We start from the raw sequence: 17,333 nt of genomic DNA on the forward strand, positions 1-17,333 counted from the left end.
ATTTAAACATTTGTTATATTTACAAAAATAAATGGACTTTTGAGAAAATTTAGAAAATGGCGGTAATTATTGTTGCACTCAAACGTTTTTACTTTCTTCTGTGTGAAATGTAGTTACTTTCCTCATTCATGGTTCATCAGTAGCAACAGTGTCTTGCTATTCCTACTGGAAAAATAAATCCCTGACGCGCTTACGATTGTTAGAGTACATTATTTACACAAATACGACGAATACTACTGTAATATCAATTTGCCGGAACTGACCGTAGACAAATTTTTGCGCACGCGCACGTCGCTTGGGTGGGTGGGGGTAAAGGGCGGGTCCGTAAGGCTGTGATTGACATAATTTTTATCTAATTAGATTTGGAGTGTGTGACGAAACCTAAGTGATGTGATAATAATCCAATAATATCACGTTATATTGGTGCGAGGTATGTGTGGAATGTCTGGTTAGCCAATCAGATGTCGATTTTTCGACCGCAGGGCTGCAAAGCTCCGCCTCAGGTTTCCATCTCTGTTTCAGGGGTCGGGGCCCTCAAGACGAGAAACCAAAGTTTTTTTTTTAAATTTTTTTTTTTTTTTTTTTTTTTGGAAATCTAGCGTGTGTATGGTATCCAGTGGTGGGCGCACGTGAAGTCAGTGCAATTTCACCGGCCCACGCAGGTGAGCTGAAAGCAGCACAACTCCGCAATCGTGATCACGGCGTACTGTGTGTTTTTCTGCACTAACTGTTTTATTTGCATCTCTCTGGGGGACACAGTGTGTTCACACCGTTCAAATTGAGGTCCCAAATATCTTCCTCACGGTGCGAGTCAGGGCCCACGGCGGAACCACGAGGCGCTCGTCATGGCTGAGTTCGGCAGCAACGGACTTGCGGAGGAGGTGGAAGATCCAGGAGTCGGCGACGAAGAGCCCGGCCTGGAGGAGGGAGAAACCTCCGTGGAGGATCCGGTCTGTACTGGACGCTTATTTTCGCCATCCATTCATTGTTACGCACAAACATAGTAGTCACGGATGATCGAGGTTAATTGAATAATATGAATGTTCTTTTCTCAATGCAAATGGTAACAGCCGAACGCGTTTTCCGCCATTTTGGCTCCGACATTGTATAGGAGGCGAGTGGCCGTCGCCACCATGTTGGCGCAGCGGCGCCGTCAGTTTCCCTGCGCCAGATCTGTCAGAACAGTGGGAGGGGAAAGGCAGCTTCGCCGGAACGATCCGCGCGCGGCGGAAGGCGCAGCGCGCGGCGCGGTGTGGTGTGGCAGAATGATGGTGCGCGCGCGTGTCGCGGAGCCTGGCCGATGGAGGTAGTTTATTAATTGATTTTGTGCGCAGAAGAGCGATATTCCGCGTCCCGGTTATTACTGTAAACACGACCGATTCGTTGTCAGTGACCGAAGCGAACCGTTCTATTTTTTTGATGGAAAATCCAAATGAATAGACTATTCAATAGGCTATTCTAGTCGCGCTATCTCGACATCATCATGATTATCATTATACACACAGAAATGTAAAATACAGTATTTCACGTGTTTACCGTAAAAAAACCTCTTCGGGTCGTTTTCTCCATCATTTTTCTTCCTGACACATTTAGGTTTGTTCGATAATTTTTCAGCTCATCATCGCGTTGCAGTTTCCCTCGATCATCGCGCTTCACGGTATTATTTACGTTGGGAAAATGTCACATTTTCATTTTGTGTCTCTCGGGCAGAATAATTAGGAATTTTCATCTGTGACAATTGTAAGTAATGTGTAATGAATTTTTTTTTTCTTCATCTGTGTTACACCGTGGAGGAGCTCCGCCGCCCCGCACTGCAGTAAAGCGCTGCACCCTGGTGCCCCCCCCCTCATTGACACCCCCCATAGCCTTTCTCTGATTCTTTTCTCCAAACGGTTTACCATGATTTACCCATTTATAAAGCTCAGTAACCTTTACATTGTAAGCCTAGGGGACAGATGGTGCTGTTGTAGTTAGAGATACTGCCTTTAGACCCAAAGAACGAAGGTTGCAGGTTTGAATCCCACCTCCATGGGTAGTACCGCTGGGCAAGGTACCTACCCTATATCACTCTAGTAAAATTACCCAGCTGTATAAATGAGTTAGCTATTGTATATAGCTTAACATTGTTAAGCTGATTTGGAGGAAAGTGTCATAAATGTGAGTGTAGGGTAAATACCATGGAAAAGGTAACCGAATGTGTTAATGGGTATGTCAGTACAGGTAACCTAACGTTGTCACTTTGGCGAAGACCGTCAGGGGATGTCGTGTGGTGTTCTCAGGGTTATGATGACAAACAGGTGCCCCTGAATTACAAACTGTCTCTTAGAAATATTGGGCTACCAGGCACCACTGGATACTGTTATTTGTTTCTAGATTCAACTGCCAACCTACAATTAACAGTGGGGTTTTTTTTTTTTTTTTTTTGTTAATATTTCTAAAATAGTCTTGTCTCTGGATATGATAGAAAATTTGTATGCAGCACTGTTTGCGATCAACCATTGGCATTTTGTATGCAGGAGCTGGAGGCTATAAAAGCTCGGGTGCGAGAGATGGAGGAGGAAGCAGAGAAGCTGAAGGAGCTACAGAACGAGGTGGAGAAACAGATGAATCTGAGCCCTCCACCTGGTGAGAGGGATGTGTTGGTGGTGGTGGTGGGGGGGGGTTGTTGTGTATCCACATGGCAGAGAATGGGGAGACTAGTGCTGAACTGTTGACTGCATGCAGTGTTTTTTTTTTTTTTTTTTCATTTTTATAAATTGAACTGCTGCTAAGGGCTCCCTGTTTATGCAGATCTGCTATTCTGTTGTGTTTTTTTTTTGGGCTGCTGCAGATCTGTATCTAAATGATGTAACTGATGGAAACGAGACACACTGTTCATTTTCATGGGTCGGGAGCCAATCGCTAACTCATCTTTGCCCACGCTGTAGGGGTTAAATCTTGGGGAATGTGCATGGAGTGAAATGTTTTGGTTTAAGGGAACGTAAACACAAACTCGGATATGATTCTTCACAATCTTCCTTTATTTGAGAAGTCACAGGGTTGTCTTTGACTGCCAAAATGTCACAGTGCTGGATTGATCAGGGAGAAATTTGTAATTCCGAGAGTGACAACTCGAGTGTTTTTATCCAAGCAGCTCAGCTATGTGCCCCCCTCCACCCCTGGTTCTTCTGCACATTCGCCTGCAGAGCTGAACCCTTGAACTGACAACACATGGCTTTAAACCGACTGTACAAATGTACAAAAGGTTTTTATCTGTGGATGTTTTCAGTTTCGGCTTCATCTCTGGTTTGTGTTTGAGTTGGTGAGACAGGCTTTATGGGGTGTCTGCATGATACCATTGGAACCAGTTAATTGCATAAACGAGAACACTCCTGTGGCAGAACTGTGCTTTAAAAGAAGTTTGTAGGTGGTGTTATAACTGTATTTACTCTCTCTAGCAGGCCCGGTTATCATGTCCCTTGAGGAAAAAATGGAAGCTGACGGGAGGTCAATCTATGTAGGAAATGTGAGTTGGTACCTTTTAAATACACTTCTTTGTTCTGACTCTGTCACTCGGATAGGCCTTGTGCATTCTCTCTGAATGCATCGAAGAACATGAGACTGTGTCATCGCTGTTCTGGAATTAGTTCAGCAAGAGGTCTCACCTCTGTGATCTTTCACAGGTTGACTACGGTGCAACAGCAGAAGAGCTGGAGGCTCACTTTCACGGATGTGGCTCTGTTAACAGGGTTACCATACTTTGTGACAGGTTCACAGGGCATCCTAAAGGGTATGTGGAGGACCTGTGTATGTGGACTGTGTGCGTGCGCTGTGTTTAATTTACATTTTCAGCTTCACACACAGAGTTGTGCAGGATTTTCCTATGTAATGACAGTTAGTATTCATGTGAAATCACTTTTGCTCATTTTCTTTTATTTTCATTGGAGTGGACTGGACAGGGCATCACATAGGGTTTCATTGACTCTTTTGGGAAATTGTCAGCTTGTCTCGTTCAGTTTAAATGGTTCACTTGTGTGTCAATGATGCTGTGTGGTGCTGAGAGCAGTTTCCATTTTTGATCACAATAAAGGTGCACTCCATTAGTAGAATTTCTGTTGGTTTAATAAAATGTTTCCATGACTGGCAATTTGTTGACTTTAAATTACTAATATGGGTTTGGATTCAGTTTGGTTTTCACATCTGTTCCTTTATCTGACACTTTTCTCTAAAGTGACTTACAATGTTAAGCTACTTTATAATTATTTACCCATTTATACAGCTGGGTCATTTTACTGGAGCAATTTAGGGTAAGGGGGAGGTGCAGTGGCGTGGTGGGTTTGGTCGGGTCCTGCTCTCTGCTGGGTTTGGGGTTCGAGTCCTGCTTGGGGTGCTTTGTGGCAGACTGGCGTCCCATCCTGGGTGTGTCCCCCTCCCCCTCCGGCCCTGCGCCCTGTGCTGTCAGGTTGGGTTTCGGCTCACCACGGCCCTGCTTGGGACGGGTGACTTCAGCCAGTGTGTGTGAGTGAATCTAGGGTAAGTACCTTGATCAAGGGCAGTACAGCAGGAGGTGAGATTCAAACCTTCAACTTTTGGGTCCCTTCTGGCTGTAGTACCCTTGAGCATGACACTTACCATGAAGTGCTCCAGTAAATTATCCAGCTGTATAAATGGGTAAATAATTTGTCACTTCAGAGAAAAGTGAGATTTACATTTACATTTATTCATTTAGCAGATGCTTTTCTCCAAAGCGATGTACATCTCCGTGAAAATACAATTTATGCATTACACTGAGAGAGACATAGTTGCACACATGTGATTCTTAGGTAAACCTAGTTTATTACTTTCCGCTTGATGCACCGATGTTCATCAAGGATTCAGTTTGATTTTCATGTGTATTCCTGATATTACATTTATTAATTTATCTCATCAGGAACACAATAAGGGTGTATAGATATTCTAGACTTTCTGTCAATGGTCATGCAGAATAAATGTAAATTTACTGTTGTACATTTCTGATGCTGTAGTTCAGCACTCCATTTATCCAGCTGTGTAATTTTACTGGAGCAGTCAGATGTGAGATTCAAACCTGCAACCTTTGGGTCCATGGGTGGCAGCACTCACCACTACACTACCAGCTGCCCCTGGTACAATCAGATCATTGTAATTGTTGGATTTACCATTTTATATTTACGTTTATTTGGCTTCCACATTTTTCCCAACATGACATAAAGTCAGAGTAAACGTTACCGTTTAAAGGACATATTTCATTGTTATTTTTTTTAAATACAGCTGGAAACCTCGGTCATAAAAGTAAGCTATATGCTCATTAAGACGCCATAATGGATGTTTATTATTAATCTTGTTTTGGCAAGAAATGATTAGGCTTGGTTTCAACAAGTCGGTGACTGTCGTTTTTTGTTTTTTGCAGGTTTGCTTATATTGAATTTGCAGACAAGGAGTCCGTTCGGACAGCCATGGCTTTGGATGAGTCGCTCTTCAGAGGGAGGCAGATAAAGGTGGGTTTTGTGGGGGAGGTTGTTGTGGAGAATGCTGAAAAATTGTATTTATATTTCAGGGAGATAAAAGCTGGGTTGTCTTCCAATATTTTGGCTAAGTAGACTGGCTTTTTTCGTGAATTCAATTCTCTTGAAATAGAACTGAAAAGGACATACAGGCTTTCCTCATATAACAAAGGCTCCTTTTGCAATAATTTTGATTTCACACTTACGCAGAATGCCTTTTCAGACCAGAAATTTCAATGGAAATCATGTCTTGGAGACACTGACAATCACACAGTGTGAGCAGGCTCCTCCCATGCAGGTTGTGGCTTCTGCGTATGACAGTTGTTCCATAGCAGCGTTTGCATTCAACTTCAATCACGTGATTCATCATCTATTATAATAATGAGCATTAAAGCAAAACGTTGTGAAGAAAGTGCTAACAGTTCCAAAGGAAAGCCTTACCTGTCAGTTTTAAACTTAATTCGTTACAGTCTCCAGAAAGGCAGTGTTACTGTAAAGGACTTTTTGAGCCGGCCTGTGTACCGCACTGTCTTGTCTTGTTTCTGAACTCGTCTGTTGTGTTTGTCTTTTTTGTATGAACTGCGCTGTATGTTGTATGTTTTTTGTGTGGCACGGCGGTCAGAGAATAGAAACGAAATTTCGTTTGTCCTGTATCTGTAACTCACACATAGGCAAGACAAGAGAGGCTTTATCGTCATTTGAACTATATACAGCTGGTACAGTGCAGAGTGGAAACGAGACACCGTTCCTCCAGGACCATGGTGCTGCATAAAACAGAGTTACCGACACAGACTATATAAAGTGCACGTGTGCAAGACGTGTGCAAACAGCACTAGACATTTAGAGCTGGACTGGCAATACAGTTGACTTCATATTTTCATTTATCTGACCCTTTTCTCCAAAGCTATTTGGTGTTAAGATGCTTGCAATTATTGACCCATTTATACAGCTGGGTAATGGGGATTTGAACCTGCCACCTTTGGGTCCAAGGGCAGAAGCTCTAACCACTATGGAGAATTGGCTAAACAAATAGTAGAGATACCCTGTTAGTGTTAGTTAAGGTGGAGAACGTGCACATCTGACAGATGGATCCCTTGCAGGTGGTGGCCAAGAGAACCAACAGGCCGGGCATCAGCACCACAGATCGCGGGTTTCCACGGGCCCGGTTCCGTTCTCGGGGGGGGAGCTTCTCGTCCAGGGCACGCTACTACAGCGGGTACACGCCACCCCGAGGCAGAGGACGGGCCTTCAGGTGAGTGACATCCAGAGTAGAACTCCAGGGGGGGATGGATGGGGTCAGCGGTGCGCTGGTGTGCTGGCAGGTCACAGGGATAGTGGCAGGTGGCTGTTGAGCTGAACTGATTTCCCCTGTAAGCGTGTTAAGGTTTCATTTCCTTTTCACTGCCTTAAGGTGTGAGAAGAGAGGAAAAACACTGTTGTGTGAAGTATTTTTAAAACTGCCAGTTTGAGGCGATCGAGACTTGGAGCCGAATGTTTTTCTGTGATTTTTTTAAAGGCGTTAATTTTGAGAGTCTGTTAGTCTCCCATAGATGGTTAATGGAGGAGGGTGAGCAGGTCAGCTGAGCTGCTTTCACTGTGTGTGTGTGTGTGTGTGTGTGTGTGTGTGTGTGTGTGTGTGTGTGCGCGCGTGTGCGCGCGCATCCATCCATAGCACTCCGAGTTGGCATTAGCAGAGCAGGACTGCGTTTGTGAAGTTGTAACTTTTTAATGTTTTTCCTCTTACTTTGCGTTTCCTTTGCATGTGGGTGCAAAGGATGAGATGAGATTGTGGACTGTTTTGGTTTTCGTGACAATTTTTGTACCGCTTCAGCCTGTTGGAGATGGAAACCTCAGATGTTGCTTGAGTTGTAGAGTGAGCTGGAGATTTTTATGGATAAGCCTGTTTACTTAGCAACGATAACGATAACTGTACGCTGTTTTTGTACCATCCGGCTTTTTTAGCCTTTGAGTTGGGTGATAAAGGCCAGAACTTTCACTTTTTTTTTTGCAAATTTTGCAATTAGAAAATTTCCAAGCTGAAAACATAACACTGGGGGAAAAAAAAATGGAAAAATAAAAATAGATCATGAACTGATTTCCTATGTTTTAATCACTTTAGTATAAAAAAAAGTGTACTTTACTACTTCTGATTTTATTTGAATGTCCTGTTTATATAATGTTGAACACTATACAGTGTCAGGTCTTTGTTTATGCATTTCAACTTGACTTTTGTAAAACTTAGTGTACAGTGAGCCTTTATGCAGTTACAAAAAACTTATGAATGTTTGTACAGTCTTGTTTTCCACAAGAACATTCATATACAGTGCCTTGCAAAATTGTAAAGACCCCTGGTAGATTCTCTCATTTGACTGAAAGAAACTACATCAGAAATGAACATTACTGGTTGTCCAACTGCATCACAGCTAATTGTCTTAAATTTTCATAGTGGTACACGAAGAATTGTTCTCATGTCTGATGGACAAGTGGACGATCAGTTAAGGTGACATTAATTTGATGGAAGATGTAATCTACATTTGTGTCTGAATTTTTTTCATTTAGAAAATGTCCAAATGTGTCAGAACTAAGCAAAATAGTCACAATATCTGAAATTTTCCAAGGCACTGCCTATGTTTCATCTAAAGGAAAAAAATTGTACTGATCAACCTCTACATGCATCCGTTTATTTCTGCTGGATGTTTCAACTTGGCATCTTTTTTTGTTTTATCGCTTGCAGTCATTGTTTTAGCGCTTGAGGAGGATCGTCCTCACCCGTTAAAGCAATTACGTGCACAATTCAAAACTCGATAACCACGAAGTGCCAGTGAGCGTCGGCAGCCGCCGTACGGGTTACGCTGCTGCCGCCATATCAACAGTCCACTTAGAAATTTGCCAGTTTATTAATTGCATATTCCTCACTTTTTGATCTTTGAACATTTGTGTTCGTAGTGGAGCAAACATGACTTTGCAGTAAACTACATGCATTCGGTGTGAGTTCAGACAATGATTTATTTTCAGTCATGTTAATATTTGATACGGCTCAGAGTTAATGAGAATCTTACATTTCCCTGAAACCCCTTTAATATAACTTGCATGCTAAATCAAGGTACATCTCTAAGGCTTTTATTGATTGTAACTTAGTGGTGTTGGGCTTAAAAATGACTGTGGGGTTGTGAACAAAACAAGTTATTAGCTTCTAGTCCCAATTTTATACTTGTAAGCTGAGCAGCAAGTATATTCACCTGCCATCAGACACTCATTACACAGTAAAAGTTAGATTTTTATATTTGCTACATACAAATTCTTGCATGAAAGTCAACTGCACATTCGCATCCTTCGTCCAAAAGGTGGTTTCTGTAGGTCCACTCGATAAAAACAGTTTTATCGCGATACACACAACATTAAATAGCACAGGCTTTAGTGTGTGGCTCACACCGAGAACAGAGGGACATCCCTGCAGCCTGATATTGTCCTCAGAATGTACCTACCAGTATGGTGGTTGTTGTGTCACTACCCGCACTGCCATCAGCTATGGGCTACACAGGCCCGAAGGGAGCTGCGGCGTACTTGTAGCTCCTTGGGTGGTCGACCAGACTTGTGTGTGAGGTGTGTATGCCTGTTTGGTAGTGTTTGGGGGGGGGGAGGAGGGTTGCTGTTGTACTGTGTTGTGTGTAAGTTGGGTTTGTGTGATAAGATCTCTCCCAACAGCGACATCATGGAGCCAACTTCCCAAAAAGGAATGGAGAGAGAGAAAGAGGGAGAGTGTCTTCACTCTCCTACACATGGATAGTTGTATTTTTTGAAAAAACATTCAAAGTTAAATCTATATTTTTTTCTTGTTACGTACATGTTTAAGTATACAGTGGCACATTTTGTGTATATTATGATACCTTATGGTATGAATAATTCTGCCCAGACTATTTGAGTGCTAAAGATTCTACTTTCCTGCCCATCCTGGCATCTTTATCCTTTTTTTCCCCCCTTTTCCCAAACACAGATAAACTACCTTCTCACAATTGGTGTCCCTCTTTTTCTTAGCAAAACAAAACTCACCCTCTTTTTCTCTCTCTTTTCCAGGGGCCGAGGGCGATCGACATCGTGGTATTCCCCTTACTAAATCCCCAACCCTCTTACTGTCAGCTGCCCTTTTCTCTTATACAAAAAGGAAAAAAAAAAAAAAAAAATCCCAAAAAGGACAACAAGCAGAAGAGAAAAAAAAAAAAAAAAAAGACAAAAAAGAGGGGGAAAAGACTCCTGGACAGACTGACCTGCAGTTTGCGATTGTGTGTGCGTGTGTGTGCGGAGTTGTGGGCGCTCACCCCGGTAAGGTACTGATGGCCATGGGGGAGATTCAGTGGCTTTGTTTCTTTTTTCCCCTCAAGAAGGTACTGGAATCTCAGGCTGCAGATGTGTCCCCCACCTTGTCTGGCTGTGACTCTTTGCCAAAATCCAGGTGCCTCTTGTTCACGCAAAAAAGCCATGGTGCGAAAATAGACGCTGTCACAGTTTAAAGGGTTCTACACCTTAAGATACATTTGCTGTGTTGTGTCAGGCCTTTGCTCTGAACTTCCTGTGCACGCCTTCTCTGTCGTTTCACCACTTCCATTCTTTGTCACAGTGGTCCTTTCTTTTGCATTTCCATGCAGTCAGATGCTGTTGCATTTTGTTTTCCCTTTTGCTTTTTATTCCAGAACAGTCATTGTCCTCCTTAGTTCCCCCAGCCCTCTACCTCTTCATTATTCCTCCTTCCCCCATCGTTCCAATCCCTTTCTCCTGTCCCCCCCCCCCCCAGCACCTCTCTTGCTCACGCACTCTCTGTGTATTAGACCACTTCTTGTCGTTTCAGGTTTCAGGACCAGTGGAGGCTGACCACACCCCCTCCCGTGGCTGCAGTGCCCTCCACAGTATCGGCGGCGCCGCTCTCTCTCTCTGCTCCCGCTATGCACACTCACCCCATCCTGTCTGTGTGGGGTGGTGGGGGAGGGGGGCAGGGTGACCACAGGCCTGCCACTGGGGGTATTTACTATAATAACAAACGATGAAGTGACATGCGCGCACACGAGGCCCACCCAGACATCACACACACAGTCACCACATGTTTTTCTATAGGAAGAACTGAGCCTAGATAAGAGCTACTGTTTTACCTGAGTGAAGAAGGCAGGTACAGAGAGAGGGAGGGGGGTCTGGAGCTTTGGCCCAGATTCTGCAATCTGTGCAGCTCCCTCCACTTTAAGGAAATTTGGAAAATGGTTGGGTCATGTGGGACAGATATAATTTAAGTCTGGGGGGAGTAGGAGAGGCATAGTTTCTTGGGGGGGGGGGGGGGGTGTTTTGCCTTTTAATTTCTATTTTTAACCCATAAAAACTGTAATTGGGGATGGGGGGGGTTGGGAAATAAAACAAAAAAAAAAAAAAACTCTTGTGTTAAAATGACACTTGTCTGCTTGTGTCTAGAAGGTGTTTGTAGGAAACTGATCCAACACGTTCTCTGAAAGGTAGAATTTCAAACCTTTGCTGGAGAGGCAGGTGGAAAGGATCACTTCAGTAAAAATGTAGTACAAAATAGTTGCTTTGGATGATTGTGAGCCAGGTGAAATGATAGATGCCTGTATTGTCTAACGGGAGATTCCAAGTTAAACCTGTTGGGTTTCCGCTCTATGTAAAACTTCCAAATGCTCTCCAGAATGCAGTTGATTCTGACAGATTCCATTGGGTTCTGCTCAGCGAACATTACTGTCACTGTGGCGTATTAGCCTCAGCTAAATGACTCTTGAATTATACTTGTAGTTTTACTTCACTTTTCTTAAAATAAGTAGAATTTGTAATGGAGATGGAATCCTGCATGTACAGAACCACAGTACAGAGGAAGTGTTAAAATGAATACAACATATTTCACTGGGTCATAGACAAACTTTTGAGATACTTCAAATTTCATAAACATCATCCGATTCACTGACATTGGCAATAAGTGTTGCCTAAAGTTTGTCGACATGCTGTTGTAATTCTGGCCACGGTTCTTTACATTTGGTCAGAGTAACAGTCAGGCAGGTGCACCACGCATCCCGGCTCCCTAGAGGAACAGGCTGTCCGCGGCTTGGTCTCGGCAAGACCAGGAGCTTTCAGAAAAGTATAGTCCTCTGTAGAGGCAAATTACAGTAATAACCTTACCAAACCTTACTATTCTCTCAGAGCTTTACATGTAATGTGTATGCAGCTCATGCACCAATGGCCTCTAAAGTTACCACTATCCCTGATGAGAGCCTTAGTATAAAGTAAAGAGCATGGATAAAGTTACGTCTGTTCCTCAATACCAGAGTTTTCCTCATCCTAGATGGCCTCATGGACTTCAGGACTGTGTTTATTGACAGACCAATACATATTTATGTTCCCACCACAGTGTGCTTTGAAGGAACGTGGTGAAATACCATATACATAAGGATTTCCAGTGGCCCCAAGTCCCAGCAGAAAGTCTGCAGCTGTGGGTACATCAACTATGGCCAAGTAAGGAGGAAAATAAGGACAGCAGGAAATCAGTGGTTTGAAGATGACATTTATTAGAACAAACTTTCAGAAAAACCCAAACTGGATATGATCATGGCACAGAAAACATCCAGTCCAACGTGTGCCGCCAGCTAATGTTCACGTGAACACCACAGTTGTCCTCGGACCATGAACTTCAGCAGCCAGTTCTAGCGCCGGACCCTGAAAGCTACAGTGAGGAAAAAGAATGTTAGACCGTGTAACCCTGGTAAACAGTGCAGCGGCGCAGTCATTTACTTGTGATGTTATTACCTCGCTTTTTTTTCTTCTTCAGTTGTTTCTTTTTCTTGGGCTGAATGGCATCAATCTCCTGAGGGGGCAAAGGGGCCACACCGATGTGTCACGACAATTGTGGGGTAAACTGGGCACAATTTAAAAGCCCCAGAGTGTTGCGGTCTCTGGGCAAGTGCTCTTAAAATCAACTCCATCTTGCAAGACTAGACTCTCTACCTCCCAGCTGCTTTCTACCAAACTAGACAATTTACTCATTTCGTTGGTCAGCGGCCGCAGAGTAACGATCCACAGTTTGTGCTTCTCTCAACACATCGAACCATAACCTGATGCTGCAGATATTCCTGTGTAAACAATGGGATGCACTCATATCACACAGCACATACTGCCTAAACTACTGCAACTCCCTCCTGTCTGGTCTTCTGGCCTACTGCATCAAAAATCAGACTTCTTCACCTGCTACAGAATACCACGGTAGAATCTGAACCTTCCGTAGTATTCCCACGTATCTGTCTGCATTATTCCCTAAATTCCAGTGAGCGCTGTGCTTCTCCAGCGCTGCCTGCTCAATGGTTTCTCACAAAGGGTTCCAAAATTAAAGTGCAGAAGTTCACAATTTTGTTTCCATTGTAGTGGAATGAGCTCCCTTTGTCCCTCACAGCTGCCGAATCCCTTTCAGCGTTCAAGAAGGGGATCAAACCCACATCTTTCACACTCACTCCTCTCCTCATGGCTACATTAATTTCCATCACACCATCAGTCACAAGCACATCTGTATTTCCTATGAGACCCTCAGCTACTGTAATGTGTTCCAGCAAAAATGGACAAACAGTGCTTTGATAATTGTGTCTCTGCCTACACCTCTCTCTGTCTGAGTGGGATCTCCCTAAACGATGTAAACATGGTAACTTAATCTTTATGAAGTGTACAAAGGAAAATAACAGCAAAGACGACACTCGAGAGGAGCTTCAGACCATATCCTACGTTGTTTACCGGTTCATCTCCTCCTGTCAGTGCAGTGATGTCACTAAATCTCGTGATGCTGCTGAGCTGAGAGGACATTCCCTTCATGCCCCTCTTCCGAGCGCTCTTCTCCTGGCGAGTCACAGCCAGACGCACCATCATGGACTCCTCATACTGCTTCCTGTTGCGGGGCACGGAATACATGGTTTCACACTGCTGGCCTACAGAGCCACAGTGTAGAACTACACAACCTACTGGCGCACATTACTTGGCACAAACAGACTGTATGTGTTCATGCAGCTACCCCTTGTACCTGCATTCGAAAGCCTGAGAAATTTCCAGATGCTCATCACAGACCTGTGTAGTTCTTCACGGCTCTCCCTCTCTGTCTGAAAGTCTCTTCGGTCCCGAATCTCTTCGGGGGCGTCGCTGTATTGCTGCCGGAGCTCCTGGATGACGGAGCTGCGCAGGGCTGCGCGCCTCCGCTTGTCGGCTATCTCCTTCTGCCGGTCTGCCTCGGTCATGTCTCCCTCTGGGGACGGGGATAGGATGTAGAGAGAGGCTCTAAGAGACCCACTAAGACTGGCCTATGCTGTACACCTGGAACTGACTGAGGTCTTGTCAAGATTCAGCTCCAAAAACTCATTTACTAATCAGTGCACAGCAGACAAATGGTCCCGAGGAGACAGTGAGACACAGGAGGGACACAGCACAAGTACAACAGGAACAAACAAGTTTGACTGTTCCAAAGGGAGGAGGGTCCGATCAATGATGGATACCAGTGTAAAGTTACTCAGTGTGAATGACCCGCCTGGCAAGCATATTGTGTTCCGAGGCCTCAGCAGAATGGCAGGGTTTGCAACTATCCTACACTTTACCAGCTTACATCTGCAAAGGTTACTTTTGTTCCACAGTTTGGATGAACATTAAAACAAAATAATATAAACCCCAAAGGCTTTACCATAATGCACTGGGGCAATCCTGGGGGGTATGTATTTCTTGCTGGCACCAGGGGGCGCTTTCGAGCCACTCCGCTCTGCTGCAGCTCCTCCCTCATCCTCCGACTCTTCGGATTCACTGAGCTGAGTGAGTGAAGCGGGAAGAAAACGTGAGAGTCACAAAACATCGATGTGCTAAAGTTTAAACTTATAATTCCGGTAAAAACATTTTTTCACCTTTGATTTTAATGTAGAGACATTATGAGCAGACTGATCGACAAAAAATGAGGACTTCCTTACTTTGCTTATGAGATTCTCAGGGTTGGGACGGAACTGCAGAGGATCATTTGCAGCTGAAAGTCACAGCAAAACAGTGCAAGGGTATATATATATTTCATATGTATTAAATATTTCCAAAATCAAAAGCTTGATCGTTCCTGGATTCTCATACAATGAGCTCCCTCTGTCCCTCAGAACTGCTGAATCCCCTTCAACATTCAAGAAGGGTCTGAAACCTCTCTCTTCCTGACCCACTTCCCAGAACTCTGTGTGCATCAAGTTTTGGTGGCGAGATACAACTCCAAGTTGTATGCCGCTTTCGAGGAAAGTGTCCGATAAATGAACGAGAAACGACAAATGTGTGTTTCAATACGGAACATTTAGCACGTGTTAGGAAAAACGCTCACCTAAGCTCCCAGTCACCGCTGTACGCACCAGCTTATCCACTTGGTATCGCATCTTCTGATCCAGGGGACGCATCTTCTCCAGAACCTTTGTGGGACAATGTGTCAACGTGGTGGATGGGAGACTCTCAAAGGTCCAAAGCCACGAAAGTCGAGTGTAACAGAGTGACCGCAGGATGTTTCGGTGACAGCGTTACTGGTTTTGTGGGATAACGAAGGTACGGGGGCTCTTACCGTTCTAACAGCGACCAGCCTGTGAAGGGCACCGCTGTCCTTTATGCTGCTTCCCTCCGCCTTGAGGCTGATGAGGTGAGTGACATCTTGGAGGTAGAAGAGCAGCAGCTGGTAGCGCAAGTCCAGAAAGGACAAACCCTTTGAAGAACACAAAAAAAAATATGTAATGTGTGAGGAAGGAGCGCAAAAATGTGATTTACTCACTGGCTAGTAATTATGGAATAAGAACTAATTAACTTTGCCAGCCATGTGGCTTGAATCAAAACTGGTCACCCGAATTCCAGATCCGCTCCAGAAGAACACGACACGATGTCTTTCTCCCTCTTGATCGACACCACGCGACTATTGCAGTTCTACTTATTCAGTTATACTTATTATTACTTTTTCATAACGGTTTCCTTTGTTTCATGTTGCTCTCTCTTCTGCTTTCTACTTCACTGGGCCACTTTGTGTTGTTTTTCCATAAAACACACTGTATTGCCAGAGTTACACTTACTTTATAGCAAAATGATTTCCGTTTTCCACTTAAACTCACTCTCTGGAACACCAGTGCAATTACAAGAAAATGATACTTAAAAAAAAGATTCGCACCTGCCAAAACATCTTAGTGGCCACATGTATGATAAATCTTTTTTTAAATCCTGAAAAATTATACACTGACACACAGTGCATACAGCACCATAAAAAAATACCGAATTAAAGTAAATAAGAATGAGAATGAAAAGGTACCAAAGACTGTAATAATTACATTAAAGAACACCATGAATATGAAATGCTGATGAAGCATCTCCTCCCACAACACTTCTCTGTCAGCTACTAATGTCTTACTGTGTTTTTGCCCTATTTCATATTGTGTCACTGTGCCACATAATAAGCGCGAGCTGATTTTCTTACGGGAAAAATGTCCTCGCTGTACATCATATTGCTACGAGAGGCACTTTGTTGACCCATATTAGCATATTTATAAATTTTCCATACTTCTTATGTACAATTAAAGCGTAAAAGAAACACAACAGGAGGTGTGTAAACAGTTCACATCAGACTAGAGGGCAGCAGGTGGCATAGCAGTTAGAGCTTACACCTTTGAACTCAAAGGACAGAGCTTCGAATCATACGACCCGTGGTTTGTACTCCACCTACCCTGAATTGGTACAGTAAAAATTGCCACGTGGCATAGATGGGTAAATCAGTGTAAGTGGTAATTAAACACACTGCAAGTTGCTTTGGAGAAAAGTGTCAGATAGATAGATAGAGAAGAGAGAGACAGACAGACAGACAGCTAGATAGATAAATAGATAGATGTACATAATGGTTGCTAGTAGTTGGGGTTCTGCCCACCTTAGCAGTTGGATGCACTCCATCTTGAAGCCTTTTGATTAAACTCTGCACATGACTCGTCACCGCAGCCACCTGGTGTCACGAAGCAGGTAAAATTGGTGAGGAGAACAAGCAGCACTGACTGATGACAGCCGCTATGTTAAACACGGAGGCTTCGCTCCGGTTCCATGAGTTTAAACGGGGAGAAAGAGAGAACAGCGAACCTGTTGCGTGAGGCTGCTGAGGAGGGACACGGCGCTCGGCACGTCCCTCTCCACCGCACCCTGAGTGACGAACACAAACACAGCCGACAAACAACATATGCTTTAGTAAACGAGCAGGAGCCGATGGGAGCCACTGCAGGTGCTCCCTACTACTCAGATCAGCCACGTCAAGATCACGATCACTCAGTCTGACTCACTCACACTCAGTCAGTCAGTCAGTCAGTCAGTGAGTGAGTGTAACACTACTCTAGACTAGCTCAAAACCACCTGTACATCACCATAATTCTATCGGCAATGGCATGACATGAACCTGCCCGTTAATCTTCCTTATAAATATAAACTCCTCTGTACTTAAACTAGATATTTAGCCAAACGCACTCACGTTGTTCTCAGAGGTCGCCGCCATTTTGTGTGTAAGAAAAGGCGGGGCCGGCGGATTCGACGGCGGCCGAAAAAGGACAAAACGCGCGTGAGGGAAACAACCCGCGTAAACTTACCGCACAGCAGTCATTTTCTTTTGATTTTTTTTTTTTTTTTTTTTTTTTTTTTTTTTAAAACTATGGTTTCGTAGCCCATTTTCTGCGTCATCGAACTTAAATCATTTGGCTATTTTCCTATAGGAAAATACAAACTCATACGCGTATCTAAAACGTTGTTTAATGTAGGACAACTGGCAACTGTCACATGATAACGTGTCCTAATTAG

At 43.9% G+C, this 17,333-nt stretch overlaps 2 protein-coding genes across 5 annotated transcripts; one reads left to right on the top strand and one right to left on the bottom strand.

Annotated features, from left to right (window-relative positions):
- The first annotated feature begins 464 nt into the window (after positions 1-464).
- LOC108927544 (polyadenylate-binding protein 2-B-like) lies at positions 465-10,809 on the top strand. 4 transcript variants are annotated; one of them, XM_018740930.2, is made up of 8 exons: positions 465-662; positions 760-950; positions 2,517-2,625; positions 3,438-3,505; positions 3,663-3,769; positions 5,408-5,495; positions 6,602-6,753; positions 10,345-10,809. In XM_018740930.2, exons 2-8 carry the CDS (start codon positions 846-848, stop codon positions 10,538-10,540), a joined length of 825 nt encoding a protein of 274 aa, XP_018596446.1. In that variant the 5' UTR covers positions 465-662; positions 760-845; the 3' UTR covers positions 10,541-10,809. The 4 variants fall into 4 exon arrangements, with proteins under 4 accessions (XP_018596446.1, XP_018596447.1, XP_018596449.1 ...); XM_018740931.2 differs by having other exon boundaries at positions 3,441-3,505; XM_018740933.2 differs by lacking the exon at positions 10,345-10,809 and adding an exon at positions 9,576-9,692.
- A 1,223-nt stretch (positions 10,810-12,032) lies between these two features.
- Positions 12,033-17,058, bottom strand: ngdn (neuroguidin, EIF4E binding protein). The gene is made up of 11 exons (XM_018741062.2): positions 17,011-17,058; positions 16,629-16,688; positions 16,426-16,497; positions 15,088-15,225; positions 14,857-14,941; positions 14,471-14,523; positions 14,194-14,314; positions 13,590-13,764; positions 13,263-13,413; positions 12,291-12,348; positions 12,033-12,207 (listed from the first exon to the last, which is right to left on the bottom strand). The coding sequence occupies exons 1-11, from the start codon at positions 17,032-17,034 to the stop codon at positions 12,188-12,190; spliced, it is 957 nt and encodes a 318-aa protein (XP_018596578.2). The 5' UTR covers positions 17,035-17,058; the 3' UTR covers positions 12,033-12,187.
- Between the last annotated feature and the right edge of the window lie 275 nt (positions 17,059-17,333).

Source organism: Scleropages formosus, chromosome 19 (assembly GCF_900964775.1).
Source record: "Scleropages formosus chromosome 19, fSclFor1.1, whole genome shotgun sequence".
Lineage (NCBI taxonomy): Eukaryota > Metazoa > Chordata > Actinopteri > Osteoglossiformes > Osteoglossidae > Scleropages > Scleropages formosus.